Source organism: Gilbertella persicaria, assembly GCF_025201335.1.
Source record: "Gilbertella persicaria strain CBS 190.32 chromosome Unknown B0P05scaffold_83, whole genome shotgun sequence".
In the NCBI taxonomy this organism is placed as follows: domain Eukaryota; kingdom Fungi; phylum Mucoromycota; class Mucoromycetes; order Mucorales; family Choanephoraceae; genus Gilbertella; species Gilbertella persicaria.
Window position 1 is genome coordinate 54,542 of NW_026252044.1, and position 14,403 is coordinate 68,944.

General features: G+C 36.6%; 8 protein-coding genes across 8 annotated transcripts; 3 read left to right on the forward strand and 5 right to left on the reverse strand.

Annotated features, from left to right (window-relative positions):
• Positions 1–117: 117 nt before the first annotated feature.
• B0P05DRAFT_582329 (uncharacterized protein) lies at positions 118–1,903 on the forward strand (the record flags this gene model as incomplete). Its single annotated transcript, XM_051582171.1, has 3 exons — positions 118–501; positions 629–811; positions 866–1,903. The coding sequence occupies 3 exons, from the start codon at positions 118–120 to the stop codon at positions 1,901–1,903; spliced, it is 1,605 nt and encodes a 534-aa protein (XP_051429225.1).
• A 54-nt stretch (positions 1,904–1,957) lies between these two features.
• B0P05DRAFT_565888 (major facilitator superfamily domain-containing protein) lies at positions 1,958–4,160 on the forward strand. The gene is made up of 9 exons (XM_051580997.1): positions 1,958–2,068; positions 2,120–2,622; positions 2,677–2,772; positions 2,816–2,859; positions 2,905–3,020; positions 3,073–3,180; positions 3,223–3,603; positions 3,646–3,787; positions 3,832–4,160. The coding sequence occupies exons 2-9, from the start codon at positions 2,344–2,346 to the stop codon at positions 3,971–3,973; spliced, it is 1,308 nt and encodes a 435-aa protein (XP_051429226.1). The 5' UTR covers positions 1,958–2,068; positions 2,120–2,343; the 3' UTR covers positions 3,974–4,160.
• B0P05DRAFT_362045 (uncharacterized protein) lies at positions 3,878–4,444 on the forward strand. The gene has a single exon (XM_051573622.1). It carries the CDS (start codon positions 3,964–3,966, stop codon positions 4,258–4,260), a length of 297 nt encoding a protein of 98 aa, XP_051429227.1. The 5' UTR covers positions 3,878–3,963; the 3' UTR covers positions 4,261–4,444.
• A 102-nt stretch (positions 4,445–4,546) lies between these two features.
• On the reverse strand, positions 4,547–5,516 carry B0P05DRAFT_565897 (30S ribosomal protein S7p/S5e). Its single transcript, XM_051580998.1, has 3 exons — positions 5,283–5,516; positions 5,245–5,247; positions 4,547–5,218 (listed from the first exon to the last, which is right to left on the reverse strand). The coding sequence occupies exon 3, from the start codon at positions 5,188–5,190 to the stop codon at positions 4,651–4,653; it is 540 nt and encodes a 179-aa protein (XP_051429228.1). The 5' UTR covers positions 5,191–5,218; positions 5,245–5,247; positions 5,283–5,516; the 3' UTR covers positions 4,547–4,650.
• Positions 5,517–9,225: 3,709 nt separating this feature from the next.
• Positions 9,226–10,153, reverse strand: B0P05DRAFT_592622 (uncharacterized protein; the record flags this gene model as incomplete). Its single annotated transcript, XM_051583010.1, has 2 exons — positions 9,226–9,339; positions 9,404–10,153. The coding sequence occupies 2 exons, from the start codon at positions 10,151–10,153 to the stop codon at positions 9,226–9,228; spliced, it is 864 nt and encodes a 287-aa protein (XP_051429229.1).
• A 632-nt stretch (positions 10,154–10,785) lies between these two features.
• B0P05DRAFT_362255 (uncharacterized protein) lies at positions 10,786–11,177 on the reverse strand. The gene is made up of 3 exons (XM_051573624.1): positions 11,145–11,177; positions 11,025–11,102; positions 10,786–10,961 (listed from the first exon to the last, which is right to left on the reverse strand). Exons 2-3 carry the CDS (start codon positions 11,041–11,043, stop codon positions 10,825–10,827), a joined length of 156 nt encoding a protein of 51 aa, XP_051429230.1. The 5' UTR covers positions 11,044–11,102; positions 11,145–11,177; the 3' UTR covers positions 10,786–10,824.
• On the reverse strand, positions 10,941–11,545 carry B0P05DRAFT_362251 (AP complex, mu/sigma subunit). Its single transcript, XM_051573623.1, has 2 exons — positions 11,338–11,545; positions 10,941–11,292 (listed from the first exon to the last, which is right to left on the reverse strand). Exons 1-2 carry the CDS (start codon positions 11,495–11,497, stop codon positions 11,135–11,137), a joined length of 318 nt encoding a protein of 105 aa, XP_051429231.1. The 5' UTR covers positions 11,498–11,545; the 3' UTR covers positions 10,941–11,134.
• Positions 11,546–11,564: 19 nt separating this feature from the next.
• Positions 11,565–13,263, reverse strand: B0P05DRAFT_565912 (Vps5 C terminal like-domain-containing protein). The gene is made up of 5 exons (XM_051580999.1): positions 12,944–13,263; positions 12,761–12,880; positions 12,236–12,719; positions 11,987–12,192; positions 11,565–11,941 (listed from the first exon to the last, which is right to left on the reverse strand). Exons 1-5 carry the CDS (start codon positions 13,235–13,237, stop codon positions 11,588–11,590), a joined length of 1,458 nt encoding a protein of 485 aa, XP_051429232.1. The 5' UTR covers positions 13,238–13,263; the 3' UTR covers positions 11,565–11,587.
• Between the last annotated feature and the right edge of the window lie 1,140 nt (positions 13,264–14,403).

Here is a 14,403-nt window from a genome sequence, read left to right on the forward strand (position 1 = left end):
CCATTGCCTAAAGCATCTCAATCACTTCATGCTCAAATCAAGCAACTCAAACTTCAAATAGAACATCTTCAGAACAACCAATTGGTTGAAGAAGAAATCAGAATGATCAGGCAAGAAATGGAACAAATGAAATCTTATTCTATTCAACTCTCCCAAGAACTGGCCGAGACCACAAGTGCACGCGATACCTTGTTGCTTCAATTGACGCAGGAAAGACCTTCTGAATCACATCCTTTGATTCAACAGTATGCTCAGCAAATCCAGACTCTGAGACTTGAGGTTGCTGAAACGCGTAGCAAACTCAATTCATTCTGTACTGAAGAAGAGGAAGACAGGTATCTTCGCTCACGCCATTCCATGATGACTTCTATTTCTTCTAGTCGAAAGAAAAGACCTGTTATTCAACGTATGAGAACTTCTTCTTCTTCTCTTTTGAAAAAGAAGAAGAGCCAACACGTAGATCACCTTATTGACTTGTTACGTAAAGAATACATGGAAGAGGTAATACAGGCAGAAAGGGTGAAAGAGAGAAAAAAAAGATTTATACCAAGATTTGTGTTGTGTTGGGGGATTACTTTGATTCTAAATCTTACTTAGCGCATATGCAAATTATATTATTTGGTCACAGTCAACAGATGAAACAGTATTACATTTATCACATGCTCCAGTAATGGAAGAAAAGACTGAATTGGAAGACAAGACTGAAATGGAAGATACCTTTTCCAATCATCAGTTCTTATCTATGGCTTCCCCTTCAGCTGGTCCGCTTGCTGAACCCAATTCATTTGAAGATGACGAATTAGAAGCTCTGGTAAGCTTATCTTAAATGTGATAATGATGATGCTCATTATTATTTCATACATAGGCTGTTCCTTCTTGGTCAGATGCACCCAAAGCTCAATCTGTGAGCGGCGGTTCTACAAAGCGAAAGTCCATCTCATTGGATTCTATGTGGGACGATACGGATAGCTCAATTACGACTTCACGTGTGGACTCTGTTGTACTGGGTAACTCATCCGAAAGTCACAGTAATAGGCCCAAGCCAAGCACAAGCAACACTAAATTGAAACGACAAGGCAAGAATCTCCTCAAGATGCTACACCAAATCCAAGCTGACTTACTTGTCAAACGGGAATTGGTGGGTCAACTTGAACGCTCTGAAGATCAATTTGCTCAAATGCGTGTTAATTATGAAGAACGTCTGAATGAACTCAAAGAACACCTTGTCGAGATCCAAAAGCAACGTGATACTGCTCTTAAAAAGGGACATAGTAACACGACCACTACAGTGACTTCTACTCTTAACACCACCACCGCTCGACCTCAGAGTGTAATGGGTGGTTTGCGTGAAAACAGAGAAGCACAAGAAGTTCGCTTTCAGTTTGAAGTGAAAGTGAAGCGCTTGATGGTAGAAAATCAAGAGTTGAAGAAGAAAAACCAAGAAGCTACTAAAGCCGTTCAGACGGCACGTAGCAAAGCGGAATCTGCTATGCAACGCTTGAAATCAGAAATTGAGTCACTCAAGTTAGATAAGAAGCAATTGAACCGTACGCTCAAAACAGAGATGGACAAGGCACGTGATGCAGCTATCACGTACGAAAGGGAAGTTCAGCAATTGAAAAGAAGACTGGTTGTTGCGCTTGATTCCAAAAAGAAATTGGAGGAAACGACCGAAGCACAGAATCAAGTGTTGAAGAAGCGAACAGAAGAAACTGCAGCCGCTAGTTTGCAGATGAGACAGCTGACAAACGTATTGAGAAAAGCAGCTAATGAAGGTACCTTTTTGAATGAAGCAGCTTTGGATAGGATCATGGAATTGGCTCAGATTTCAAAGAGCAATATTCGTACGACAAAGCAAACAAGAGGTCGTGCTTCTTCGTTTGCGAGCGAACCAAGCATATAAGTTATACGTTGTTGATCTATCTATATCTATATATATGTATGTCATAGGCTCTCTTTTTTTTCTCTCTCTCTCTCTCTCATTTACAATATCATTTTATTATATCACATATGAATGCATGCAACTGCGTTGTGGTTGCTTAAAAAAAGATTCTTCCTTTTTTTTTATCTATAGGAATTTACTTATGATTTACTATGAAATAAAAAATTCTGTCCTTACTATGTACATGTATGTACTTTTGTTTTGCTTGAGCATGTTTCCTGGTGTCAATATGCTTATATGCGTCTGTATATCTATTAAATGTAGACTGACTATTGCATACATTATGTTATTCCAACGATAGACACGCAATGAGCTCAGTTTATATAAATACGACTTTTAAATAAGTCATCTATAAAAAAAAAGGATTTGCATATTGTTATTATCAACCTCTTTCTCTTGTCATGATATATCCCTCTTCCCCTCATAAACATAATCCTAATTACCGAGAAAAAACACAAGATGACATATCAGCAGAAGAATCAGGGATTTCTTCTCCCCCTCTTCCTATCATTCCTAATACAGATAAATCACTTACAACATATGATTGCATAAAAAAAAGGCTAATTATCAAACAAAAAGTGATAAGCGATCCAAGAAAACTTTCACCTCCGAAAAAAAGAGTGATACTGACATGTTTAGCATTTGGTGCTTCACTCAATGGGTTTTGCTCTACTGTTTATGTAAAAAATGGAATGTATTCTATACCTTTGAAATTAACTTGACTGTTTATGTAGTACCCGGGTATTCCAGATATCAAAACTGAATTGAATGCGCCTGAGATTGGTATTACACTAGTGTCATCGCTCTTTATCTTATTTGGTGGTATTGGGGTAAGATAATTCAACAGGAAATCATGCCTTATCTATTCGTTAGCCTATATTTTGGGCCTCTATTTCAGATTATTATCACATTCGAAGGTAGGGTAGACATGACATTTTAAAAATAGCTTATGTGTCGTGAAGATCTCTTTACTTGATTGGTTTGCTTGTATTTATTGGTGCGTCTATTGGGTGTGCACTGATTCAAAATATTTGGCTGTTGGTTGCATTTCGATGTTTTCAGTCAATTGGTACTTCAGGTAAAGTATATATGATCATGCCAATTTTGGCTAAACAAGTCATTTAATCTAGTGACCATGTCTGTGGGTGCAGGTACCGTTGCTGATTGTTGGGAGATAAAAGAACGAGGTTCAGCCTTTAGTTTCCTGTTTGTGGGACAGTTCTTGGGTCCATTGATTGGTAAGCAAATAGTGAAATCGTAATGATTCATTGTCTCTATAGGCCCTATTGTCGGTGGTGGTATTACCTCAGGCACAGGTTGGCGAAGTGTATTCTGGCTCTGTACAGGTTATGGTATATTTTTGTTTTTATTCTTCTTTCTGTTTTTTCCAGAGACCTATCGTCTAGACCATAAATGGGATCAAGGCTCAATTTCTGTTCGATCTTCAATCACCTTGGTTGAACAAGTCAAGAGCCAATCGGGCAATAAGCAACCACCACCGACTAGGTTTAATCCATTCAAAAGCTTTGTCTTGATAAAGTATGTCTTTGTTGCTTTTGTTGCTATTGAAATTGGGTTTTGCTTTGGAAGCATGTTCACACTCGAGACTTTGATACCTGATATTTATTATAACCAATACGGGTTTGATTCTTGGCAAACAGGTAAACATTGGCTGATAAAAATTGGACATTCATGTGATATAGGTTTAAGTTTCCTTGGTGCTGGTATCGGAAATGTGTTGGGGTCCATTGTTTCTGGTCGATTGTCTGATTATTTGTTGGCAAGAACCAGTCGAAAAAGAGGCGGCGTATCTAAAGCAGAAGATAGATTTACATTGAATACATGGTAAAGAAAAAATGACTCTTTTTTTAAGTAACCTTTGACTTTAGGCCGGGCGGTTTTATTTTCATTCCATTAGGGATACTGCTTTTTGGATGGAGTATTATAGCTAATTTTACAGTGTGGCCTGCTATTATAGGCTTCAGCATTTTATGCTTTGGCATGAGTCAAGGTAGATGTAAATGCATATGAGTTTGATTACATATTTACATATCTCAGTATATACGACAGGTTCTGCCTATCTAGTAGATGCAGTGCCTGGAAAAGGAGCATCTGTAACAGGCTGCTGCAACTTTTTTCGATTAACTATGTCTGCTATTCTTAGTTTTGTATCGCCTATTATGGGGGCCAAGCTATCGATTGGCTATGTATGTGTACTTTTAGCTTTGTTAAACATGATAGGCATGTCTTTATTGGTTTATATCAAATTTAAAGGGATTCATATAAGAAGAAAGACTGGATTAGCCCAACTGAAATAATAAATTGAAGACAAAGAAAAGATTCCTTAGAGTGTAACCAGAGAGATTTACTTCTTACAGCTACAAGAGGTGCAAGTGCACTTGGTACCACAGTTACTAGTAAACATTGAATATACACATTTTTAGTCATAAGTTTACTTACCCGCAACAGCCGTTATGAGTTTGCATTTTATATAAAGTTTTGATGATATTTTTCTGAAAAGCAAGAAAAGTGGTCGCCTATTTATACTATCACAGTCGATATCAGCTGAATAGACAGCAGATAGATCATATTGGGTACCTTATTCTCAGAGTTCTGTATGACCCTGCTGATGATCACTGTATTTACATGAAAAGGAATTTTATTATATAAAAAATGTGAATGGTACAAGAGAATAAAAAAGAGTTGGTCTATCGCTGAGTGTTGTAAGAGACTTGAGCATTAGCACGGTTAGCCAATGCTTGTTTGTGAACCTGTTGTTTCTTTTGTAAAACTGTGCTTACACCCTGAGAGACATCATACACTTCTGAGGCAAATCTTTCTTCAAATGTCTTTTCTCCACGCTTTTTAGAAGCATCCAACATCCAAACAATAGCACGACGGCGACGTTGACGATCTCTTAAGGCTGTAGGCACATGCACAACTTTAGAGCCCTTTTTTGTAGAAGACAATTTCAATAAAGGTGAAGCAGTCTCAATAGCTTCATACAAAACGTTATAAGGATCGGATTCAGGACCGACTTTTTTGGAAAGGTGCTTCATACTATCAAAAATCAAGCGTTGTGCTCTTGCTTTTTTACCATCACGCATGAGTGTGTTTACTAATTGACTAACGACTTCGTTGTTGGGAACTGTGGTGACGCTGGTTGTCATAGTACGAGCCATAGGTTGAAACTTGCTGCTTAAGGAGACGCCATTCTGGCGAAGTGCTTGTAAAATGCTGCTTGACATGACTCAAAAAGATAGAGTAAGCTGGGGGTTGTAGGTGACAAGACGAACCTGGTTGTTAGTACGGAGATTCTAATTTTTTATAACCTCAAAAGTCACAGTGACTGTTGTTGCTAGAGTTTAACCCATTGTGCTTTCAAATAGGCCACCTCAAGAAGATTCGCATACGCTTCAATAGTAAAGGTCATTCAATGCAAGGATTTACAGAGTGTCTGGAATAATTGAATGGATCAATGGTAGACGGTCTTGACAAATAATTTGTTCTCTTGAGTAAGTATATCAACCTCATTAAAAAGATTTCTTCCTGCATGACATTCATTGTTTGTCATGCCCAAAGTTGTTCTTTTTCAACTCAAGAGAATCAAGTACTATAATATAAGTTACTTGTCTGTATTTTGCGCATCAAATGGTATAGAAAAGTGTTCTTTCACTGGCCAATATCTACTCAAAAGAGACTCTTTCGTATTGATCACAGTGTACAATGAACTTTGAATACAGGTTTGAAAGCAATGCTCAAATGGACTCGCCGTTTCCTATCTATATGAGTACCATCCACAGGTTCACTATTTGGCACCAATACCAGTTTCTTCCTTTCCCCTGGATATCCGTCGTAGTGTCAGAAAATATCTTCAAGCAGTGAATCAAAGTCATTGTCAACTGGAACCATTTTTTGGTCAATGCCTTGTTCGTACTTCATTAGACTTATACAATCCTGTGCATATTCCTGCAATCCAGCGATCTCTTGGTTTCTTTTCTTTTGTGCGTATGTTGAAACTGCCTTTTGACAATGAAAATTTCATTGCCCTAAAAAATGGTGGCTATACTTTCCGTAAGGTCATCACACAAGCTGCCTTGTCTGATATCATTGCCCGGCAAGAAGTTTCTTCTGCTGCTTGGAAGTACTTTTGGTGCATACCTATCACAACATTGCAGAGAAATGTGATGTATCGATTTCTGACTCACAAGATTCCCACTCGCTTACTTCTATCCAAGGTTTTTCCTGCTCGCTTCCCTACTGCTGCCTGCATTTTGTGTGGTGATCAGGAGACTGTGTATCATTTCTTCTTTCGTTGCCCCCAAAAATTTCCGTTCTGGGATGCCTTGATCAGGGAATTTCTATGGCCAGGCACCTCTCTGGATCTAGTCTCTGATGCACTTGCATCTTTCAATTTTTCTCGGATTCGGTCTCAAACCAACTGTCCTCTTTCAGTAGCCATGGTAACCTTGATCGGTCTCTCTGAAATCTGGAAGGCCCATTGGACCCATACCATGCAGAACCAACCATTCCATTATCTCTCTGTTCTTCACAGCACTCGCTATCAAATTAAGCGTATAGCTGCTGAAAATGACCTTTCATCTTGAGAGGTCTTTTCTCGCAATAGCTGCTCTTTTTTTTCTTTTTGATTTCTTATAATAAATAATTGTTGAGCACCTCTTTTAGTGGGTCCCTCTCCAGACCACTAATACGTGCGGCAAATAAAATCATTAAAAAAAAAATCGAGCTTTTTGTTGAGAACTGTATAAAAATACAGTTATTTTGCCTTAGTATAGTGACAAAAGTTGTGGATGGTTACTTTTTGAGTCTATTGATGTAGATAACACAACAATTTTGCTGCTAAAATATTGAGAGAATCGATAAAAATGTTTATGAGGTTTTTCATCCATATCTCATCATTGTCGTATTACAGTTAGCATGCAAGTACACGTACCAAAAACCAGAGCTTTTGATGCTCACTTTGGATATTTAAGCTTGTTAATATCTCTATTTCCCGTCTTGTAACGTCAAAAAGAAAATCAAAGCTGTCAAAATTAGCATTTTCCGTGAGTGGTACCCTTTGGTCAAAAGGCATATTTTGGCCATTTTTTACAAGTCGCTTTTTTTGGTACATATCAGCCCCAAAGGTGCCCTGTATGTTAGGTAGTTGGAGCTTTCATGTGTATATAAGCAGACTTTATGGCACCTTTATATGCCTAAGAAAAAGACAAAGATGTGTAGAAATTGTTGTCTTCTTCATTTTTGAAGCATGCATTTGCCGTGTCCCTGTTACATGAATAAGTAATACACTATCAAGTTCATTATTCACATAAACTTTTTCAACAAAAAGATACTTGATTTGCTCAAGTCAAAGAAAGCAATAGGAAATCATTTCAACTTCATGATATAAATAACCTTTAGGACACGTATTAAATATGGAATAGTTTACCATATATTACCATGTATCCAAAACTCTTTATTAAATACTCGGCTTTCGCTTTAATAAAGATACATGTCATCTGTATGATTTAATGGCATTTTGTCTTGAGAAAAGAGACCCCTTGACCATCCATGTAGATTGATTTACCAATTCTTTGGCTAGTAATTTTAGTTTAACGATTATGCACATCTTTGTCTTTTCCATACATGTTAGGTGAGCCTACTCAGACAAAATAATATAGAAGAATAATTAAGAGACTTCCTTTGCCTAATACCAAGCAGAAATAAAAAAATAAGTAAAAAAAAAGTAAGACACCACTGTAAAGAGTATGAAATCAGTATACAAAAAAGGGTATTTACGTTGTAATAAATAATTGTGTTGCTTACTATTCAGATGCTGTGCACAGAGTGAAAGAGGTCATAGCTATACACTCTCTTTTATGCTGCTTCATTTGCTTTCTTTTTGATCTTATTAACAATACTGCTTCAAAGTCATTTCGTACACAAAACGACGTTCGTTATATACATATAAAAGGATGCCCATAAGACATTCTCAGTAAAAAGCCAAAGATGAATTAAACATTTAACATTGGTTTGTGACCGTTGTTTAGTTAAGGAGTCTCTTTCATGAATTTTGCTGAAGCGAAACCACGATTATGGTTAAAAAATGAATGAATCCTGTATTACCAAATTCAGTATGACTAGATCCAGGTTTAAGTATGCATCTTTCTCTAAACACACAAAAACGAGAGAAAAACTACGCTCAATTTAGATTTTATAAATTGCTATTTATTTTCGTCGTTACTGATTTGAGTTAGAGTGCTAGTATACACTGGTCAAACAATAACACGATATAGCAATGAATAGTAAGGCTATGCAGAAACACTTCTCTTAAGTTTACATGGTACACTCTTTGGTTCATGTATTTGGCTTCTTGTTTGTATGTGTCCCCTGTTTTCAATACTCGTACGATTGATCCGAGGAGACTAGCAAAACAAGCCAATGAGTACTGGATTTATGGGTCGTACCCTCATTCACCTTGCAGTTGTTTGTGCATGTCCCTGAATAGGCAGTTAAATGAACTTGAGACATCATACTCGGATATAATACAATGTTTAAATAAATCCATGTTATGCATCTATTGATTCTGATCAAAGTTATCTGCAAGCAAGGCAGTAGATTTAAAGAAAAGTATTTTTTCTTTTTCATTTTATAGCTTTGATTTTGAACACTATTGTGTTATTTAAAGAAAGTGCTGCATTCAATTTTATCTAATCTCTCATGTGTAGTCTTCTATTTAGAAGACAGATAAAACAAAAACAAACAACATTCGACGTCCATCTTTGTACATGCCATGCAGGAGAATATCATTATGCCTTATTTGTGATAGTTTTTTTTTCTGAAGTTGAGAGTGCAGTCTATATTTTAATCGTGAAGCTACTATATACTTAATGTAGAGTTTTGCTCTAAAAATAACGTGGCAAGCTTGTTGTCTGCAATAGAATTCTATTCTTTAAAACAATCCCTTACTTTCTTTTCTGTCAAATTACAAATATACGTTGTCCCTCTCCCCCCCCTTCTTAAGAAAGTGTTTAATTTTATCGTTAATGACATTTATTCGTATGCAGGAGTTGATAAACAAAAATTACAGATAGTAAAATAAGTGGCTCTTTCTTTTATGCTTTATGAAATATACATATGATATTAATTACATTCGGGTCTGGTTCTTTGGACTTTACCAAATTACTAGAGTTTCCGAAAAAAAAAAGTGGGGGGGGGGGGACTTGTAAAGGGGGGAGAGAGAATTAAAATAGGAGCAACACCATTGTATAAAACTTTAACTATTATTTACTATTGGTTGTTGTTACTGCTGCTGTATGGATTTTGGAGTGACGACGTAAGTTGCTAACTACCGAGAATCGTCTTCCACATCCTTCAACCACACATTTATAAGGTTTCTAAGAAAAAAAAATAATTATCAATACGCGAATGTGAATAAAAAAAAAGAAAAGAAAAACTTACTTCTCCTGTATGGCTATGCATATGAGTTGCCAAAGAACTTGGACGAGTGAATCTTTTGACGCAGAGTGTGCATTTGTATCTTCTGGGGGCTTGGCTTGATGTGACAGAACTACAGGCAACAGAAGATGGAGAAGGAGATCCTGGCATTGATTTTTCTTGACTTTGTCTTGATGAGGAAGAAGTAGTAGATAAAGAATCTAAACTGTTTCTACTGGTATATCGTCTTTTATTGTTGTGTCTGTATACATGTTGTGGTGGAGGAGGGGGAGGGGAAGAAGCAGAGTCAAAAGCAGGATCATAGAACATAGAACCATAGGCTTGTACAAATGGATGTTGACATCCGGGATAACATGGTGGTTCTGTAAGGGCAGGTGATGCTTCTAAGCAGTACATCATATCCAATGAATAATTTCTATTATTGAAATACTTGTAAGCCAAATCTTGCTCTTGCTGATAATACGAATAAGGTTCCGAAGTGGGTGGCGTTAATAAAGGGATGACACCTGTATTACTAGACTGACAGGAGTCATAACAGGAGTCCGGTAAAGGCGATAAAATCTCTCTTTGATATTCTAGCATCTGATTGTATGACCTTGATGGACTCGAGAAACTACAATTAGGTGAATTAGCACAAGAACAATCAACAGGCGACACCGAAAGAGTATTGCTTGAAAGGATGTTAGGAGCATGAGAAGGTGGTGGAGTAGCAAACTCTATTTGAAAATGAGAATAGGCAGTGAAGTGATCCATGTTGAAAATAAAATGAAAGAATAAAGAATCGAAGTGTGTTTATATAGTCTTGATCAATTTAAGGGGGACAACTTCTCGAAAAAGAAAAAAGGGATAACTTTGAAATAGTCTTTTTATATACAAAAATCATATGAGGTTCATTATTTAATATCAAAACAGGTTTTCTCATTTTGACATAATCATTATATCTTGTAAACTTGTTTTCAAATTGTGTTTCAACTTCATGAATAATGAAGAAAGAGAAAGAGAGAGAAAAAAAAAAAAAAAAAGGTAAACAAGGAGTAATCATAATGCAAAAGGGGTCAGCGTGTAAATACACACACACAAAAGAGGCGGGTATATAGGACTCAAACATAAAAAAGGGTCAACAAATACAGTGACTTTTTTACTGGGCGTTTTCTGAAGCTTATATCCATACTATGCAAGCATTATGCAAAACACACTTGTTTGGATGTTTGTTTATTTAATGAGCTTCCAGAAAACATCGTTCAAATGGCTACCCCCCTTCTTCTTCATCCTTCCCCTATCTTGCTCTTAGTACGAACTGTCAACAACAACAACAACAAAAAACGCATTTTCTTTACGATTCTATGATACTTCTTTTCTCTTGTTGTTTTTACGGCTTATTTTATGAAAAAGGAAGTCAAAGGAGTAAAAATAAAAAAAGAGAATTATCTTAATAATTGATTAGCAAATCTATCCTTTGCTGTTTGATAAGCCTGCATCAAGGTTTGCTCAGCAAATGGAATATCGACCATGTCCATACGAGGTTTAGATACTCGGCTGACAATAGCATTTGAGTCTGTCTCTAAAATGATTCTAATCCGTCTTATTTAATACCACACGTACACTCTCTAATAAAAACACTTACCCTCCATCAACTGTTTCATCAAGACAAAGAATGACTAAATCCAAATTATCCATAATAGAGCGCTTTTCAACTTGGTATCTAATCAATATCAATAGCGTGTATAGACGCGTTTAGATGTACCTTAATAAAGTAGAAACAGCGTCATAGAAAGCATTCAACATGCTTAACAAAATCAACTCGTTTTCTTCCATAGAACCAACCACATAAAAGGAAATATCGATATTTGAACGGTACAATACAACTTGGTTATCGTACAAAATAACCTCGCCTGTCCTTGTTAGTCAACACAGACTCATCTCGTATTGTTACTTACTGCCTTGAGCACGCTTTGTTTTGTCAAATAAGCCCTTTTCAAACTGCTTTTGTTGTTTTACTGTTGTTTGCTCAGAGCCATAGTACTTGGCCAAGACACGATTGCCCTCTGCATCAAGCAAGATGACAGCCTTGATTGAATATAAAGAAAGGTTGACCATAGTCTAATAATAAAAAGAAAAGAAAAAAAGAGAGAGAGAGAAACGAAAAGGGATCTCATTTGCTGTGTAAATCATATTAAAACGGAGCATTTATTCGAGTTCTTCTGTCTGTTCAAAATATGTTTCCCATAAAGCAATGATCTGCTTTTGATGCTCAATCATACTACGAAGGAATTGTTCGACACTATCACGGAAGTCCTCTACTTTCTCCTTATCAAATCTGTCGAGTTCATTCTTGATCAATTTAGAGATATCTTGAAATTCCTGTTCTAATTCTTCTACTTTTCCTTTCATTTCATTGATTTCTTGTTGATGTCCAACAAGTTTTTCTGGTTTGTTTTTTTGTTGCATTTTCAGTTTCTCGAAAAATGCTAGTTTTCTCTGTAATTCAGAATCAGCTTGTTGATATGTCTGGTATGCTTTGACGCGTGCATGAAAAGCAATCTAACAAAAGGTTAAATACAGTTGTGCTATCATCTAACAACTTACTCGAATAGAACCAATGATTCGAATGTATTCATCAATCGTGTTTTCTAGTGTGATAATGTCATATTGTGCCTGTTGTTCATGCAATTCTTTCATTTGCTTTTGAATCTTGCCCAACACAATCAAGTGGGTAGATAGATTTCGATTTAATTCCGCTGAAGCAAGAGGAAACATGCTCTCACCAAATTCTGAAGTAGCTGATCCGAGTTCTAAGATTATCAGAAGATATGCACTGTTGTAATTTATCCTTACCTTTTCTTTGCTTTACAACACCCTCAACACTTTTTAATAAGCCCTTGAGTTGTGCTTCCAAGGCATCTAACTGGTTCTTTTTCGATTCGAACCATTCGTCTACTTCAACAAACTTACTAAAGGGACTTGTGGCTGCATTCGACAGTGTTTCACCAAAGGATCGCATAAAACTCATTTTGGAATTCTCTGGTTCTGCTCTTCTCTGTCGTTTCTCTGCATTAAATGATTCACTCTCCAGAAACACTTTAAGATCAGGATCACCATACAACATGGGATGTGCTACAATTTTTTGTAGGCATCTTTCAAGAGCAATTCGTCTTGATTCAACAAAATCATCTTGAAAGCGACCCAATGCATGCTTCTCAGGCACAGGTGGTACAATGACACCAGGATTGCCTAATGTGAGTTGATTATAAAGCCATAAAAAGTCTCGGTATCTTCTTGCTACAATGAATTCTGAAGATCGAAATGAAGGCGAATTTGTCTATGCTTGTGAATATGGTATCCAATCAAGTTCTAATATACCTTTGTTCTGACTTTATATACAATATGTGCATTAATAGCATCGCCTACTTTTTGAGGATCCTCTATGGAAACTTGGAAATAAGGCCGAGACCCACTTTCGGGTACCCTTAAAGATTCTGACTATGCAAAAAAGAAAAAGAGTTATTTTACAGATGTCTATCTCTGTTTCCCTATTTCTCTTACTTGGGTATCTTCTTGCGCTTCTTCTTGCGCTTCTTCTTGCGCTTCTTCTTGCGCTTCTTCTTGCGCTTCTTCTTGTGTTTCTTCTTGTATCTCTTTAAACTGTTCTGTCACTTCTGTAGTTGATGTTGGTTCTGGTTCTGGTTCTGTTACAAGTCGTTCTTGAGAAGTATCAATAATAAGTATATTAGACTCAACTAAACTTGTTGACTGAGAAGGTGTGTCTGCAAAAGGGTTCGACTCTAAGGAATCCTCTCCAAAGACCAAAGAAGACTTGTTTGAATCAAAAGTATTCATTGTTAACAAAAACCTGGAGATTAACACAAAAAAAGAAGAAAAAAAAAAGGCTTCGGAGCCATTCAAGCGAGAACATAATCTAGCCAATCAACACTCACGTATTCTCCTAAAGTACCTCACTCGTTATGCTAAACTTGAAAATACACTTGGAGATATATTCAAAATGTTTTATCCCACTCCGCTTTCAGTTTGCTTAAGAAATAATAATATCTAGTTTTTGTTACAATTGAGTACCTTTGGTAAAAGAGAGTTTTTTTGACTGTACAGTCGCATATAAAAGACAGTAAGTTACAAATTGAATGAACTTATTCATGCTAAGATAACATTCATTTATTTCTTTCCTCAATCACCATACAAAAGCAAACTGCACTTTACAATATATCTACTTCTTTTTTGAACAGGTACATGTAAGGCCACTCGTTTTTAGAATGCACTGTAATAAGAAAAAAAAAGAAATAACGAAAGAAAAAGGCATCATTTACTAAGCTTTGGTGATAAACACACCTCAGCGAACTCGGGGATCTACTCCTGATGTTGGGAACAGAGAGTTCCAGCCTCTCGTTCTGCTTGACCAAGAAAGCTTCCCAGTCATACAATGCCATTAGACATTTTTGAAATCTTGATTTATCAGTTGGATGTCCCAAGGAAGAAAAAGCATACATAGCGACTTGGCAAGTAGAAGGCCATCTTCATCCTCTTCCAAAACAAACATTTCACCAGATATACTGCCCTAAGTGAAACTAACGACTTTCTTTTCATCAGCAACAGAGTTCTGCAGATTCTTCAAGACTTATGCGTTCAAACGTAAACACTTCTCTTTTTGTGCCGCAAGTGTTGCTGCTTTGTTACCTGCCTTGAATTCTGATATTGACAGTTCTCTACCGTTGATTTTAATCATCTTTTCAAAAAACCCATCAATTACCTGAAGGCTTTTTTTTTGTTGAGCAAGTTGACAATTCTTGACAAAAGAAAGTCTTTTATAAACCATACAAGTAGTAATAAAGTATACACTTGCTTTGAAAATATCTTGTTGGTCTCATAGTTTTCCAACAAAGAAAGTGGCAATTTGTCCAGCAAAGGCAAAGGGTGGGTTGAACACAAAGTTCTTGCAGCTTCTATGTCACCACTCTACTCAGTCTTCAACTCATCAAAGGTAACATTGCTAT

Bases quoted from the DNA above. Each gene is read 5' to 3' on its own strand.
- B0P05DRAFT_362251 (XM_051573623.1), bottom strand. From the start codon at position 11,497: ATGGTCAACCTTTCTTTATATTCAATCAAGGCTGTCATCTTGCTTGAT. The intron at 11,293-11,337 runs GTAAGTAACAAT...TAACAAGGACAG, and splicing joins AACAAAGCGTGCTCAAGGCA to GCGAGGTTATTTTGTACGAT.
- B0P05DRAFT_565888 (XM_051580997.1), top strand. From the start codon at position 2,344: ATGATATATCCCTCTTCCCCTCATAAACATAATCCTAATTACCGAGAA. The intron at 2,623-2,676 runs GTAAAAAATGGA...CTGTTTATGTAG, and splicing joins GGTTTTGCTCTACTGTTTAT to TACCCGGGTATTCCAGATAT. The intron at 3,021-3,072 runs GTAAAGTATATA...CATTTAATCTAG, and splicing joins TCAGTCAATTGGTACTTCAG to TGACCATGTCTGTGGGTGCA.
- B0P05DRAFT_565912 (XM_051580999.1), bottom strand. From the start codon at position 13,237: ATGAATACTTTTGATTCAAACAAGTCTTCTTTGGTCTTTGGAGAGGAT. The intron at 12,881-12,943 runs GTAAGAGAAATA...TTTTTTGCATAG, and splicing joins AAGCGCAAGAAGATACCCAA to TCAGAATCTTTAAGGGTACC. The intron at 12,193-12,235 runs GTAAGGATAAAT...TGATAATCTTAG, and splicing joins TGTTGTAAAGCAAAGAAAAG to AACTCGGATCAGCTACTTCA.
- B0P05DRAFT_565897 (XM_051580998.1), bottom strand. From the start codon at position 5,190: ATGTCAAGCAGCATTTTACAAGCACTTCGCCAGAATGGCGTCTCCTTA.
- B0P05DRAFT_362045 (XM_051573622.1), top strand. From the start codon at position 3,964: ATGCATATGAGTTTGATTACATATTTACATATCTCAGTATATACGACA.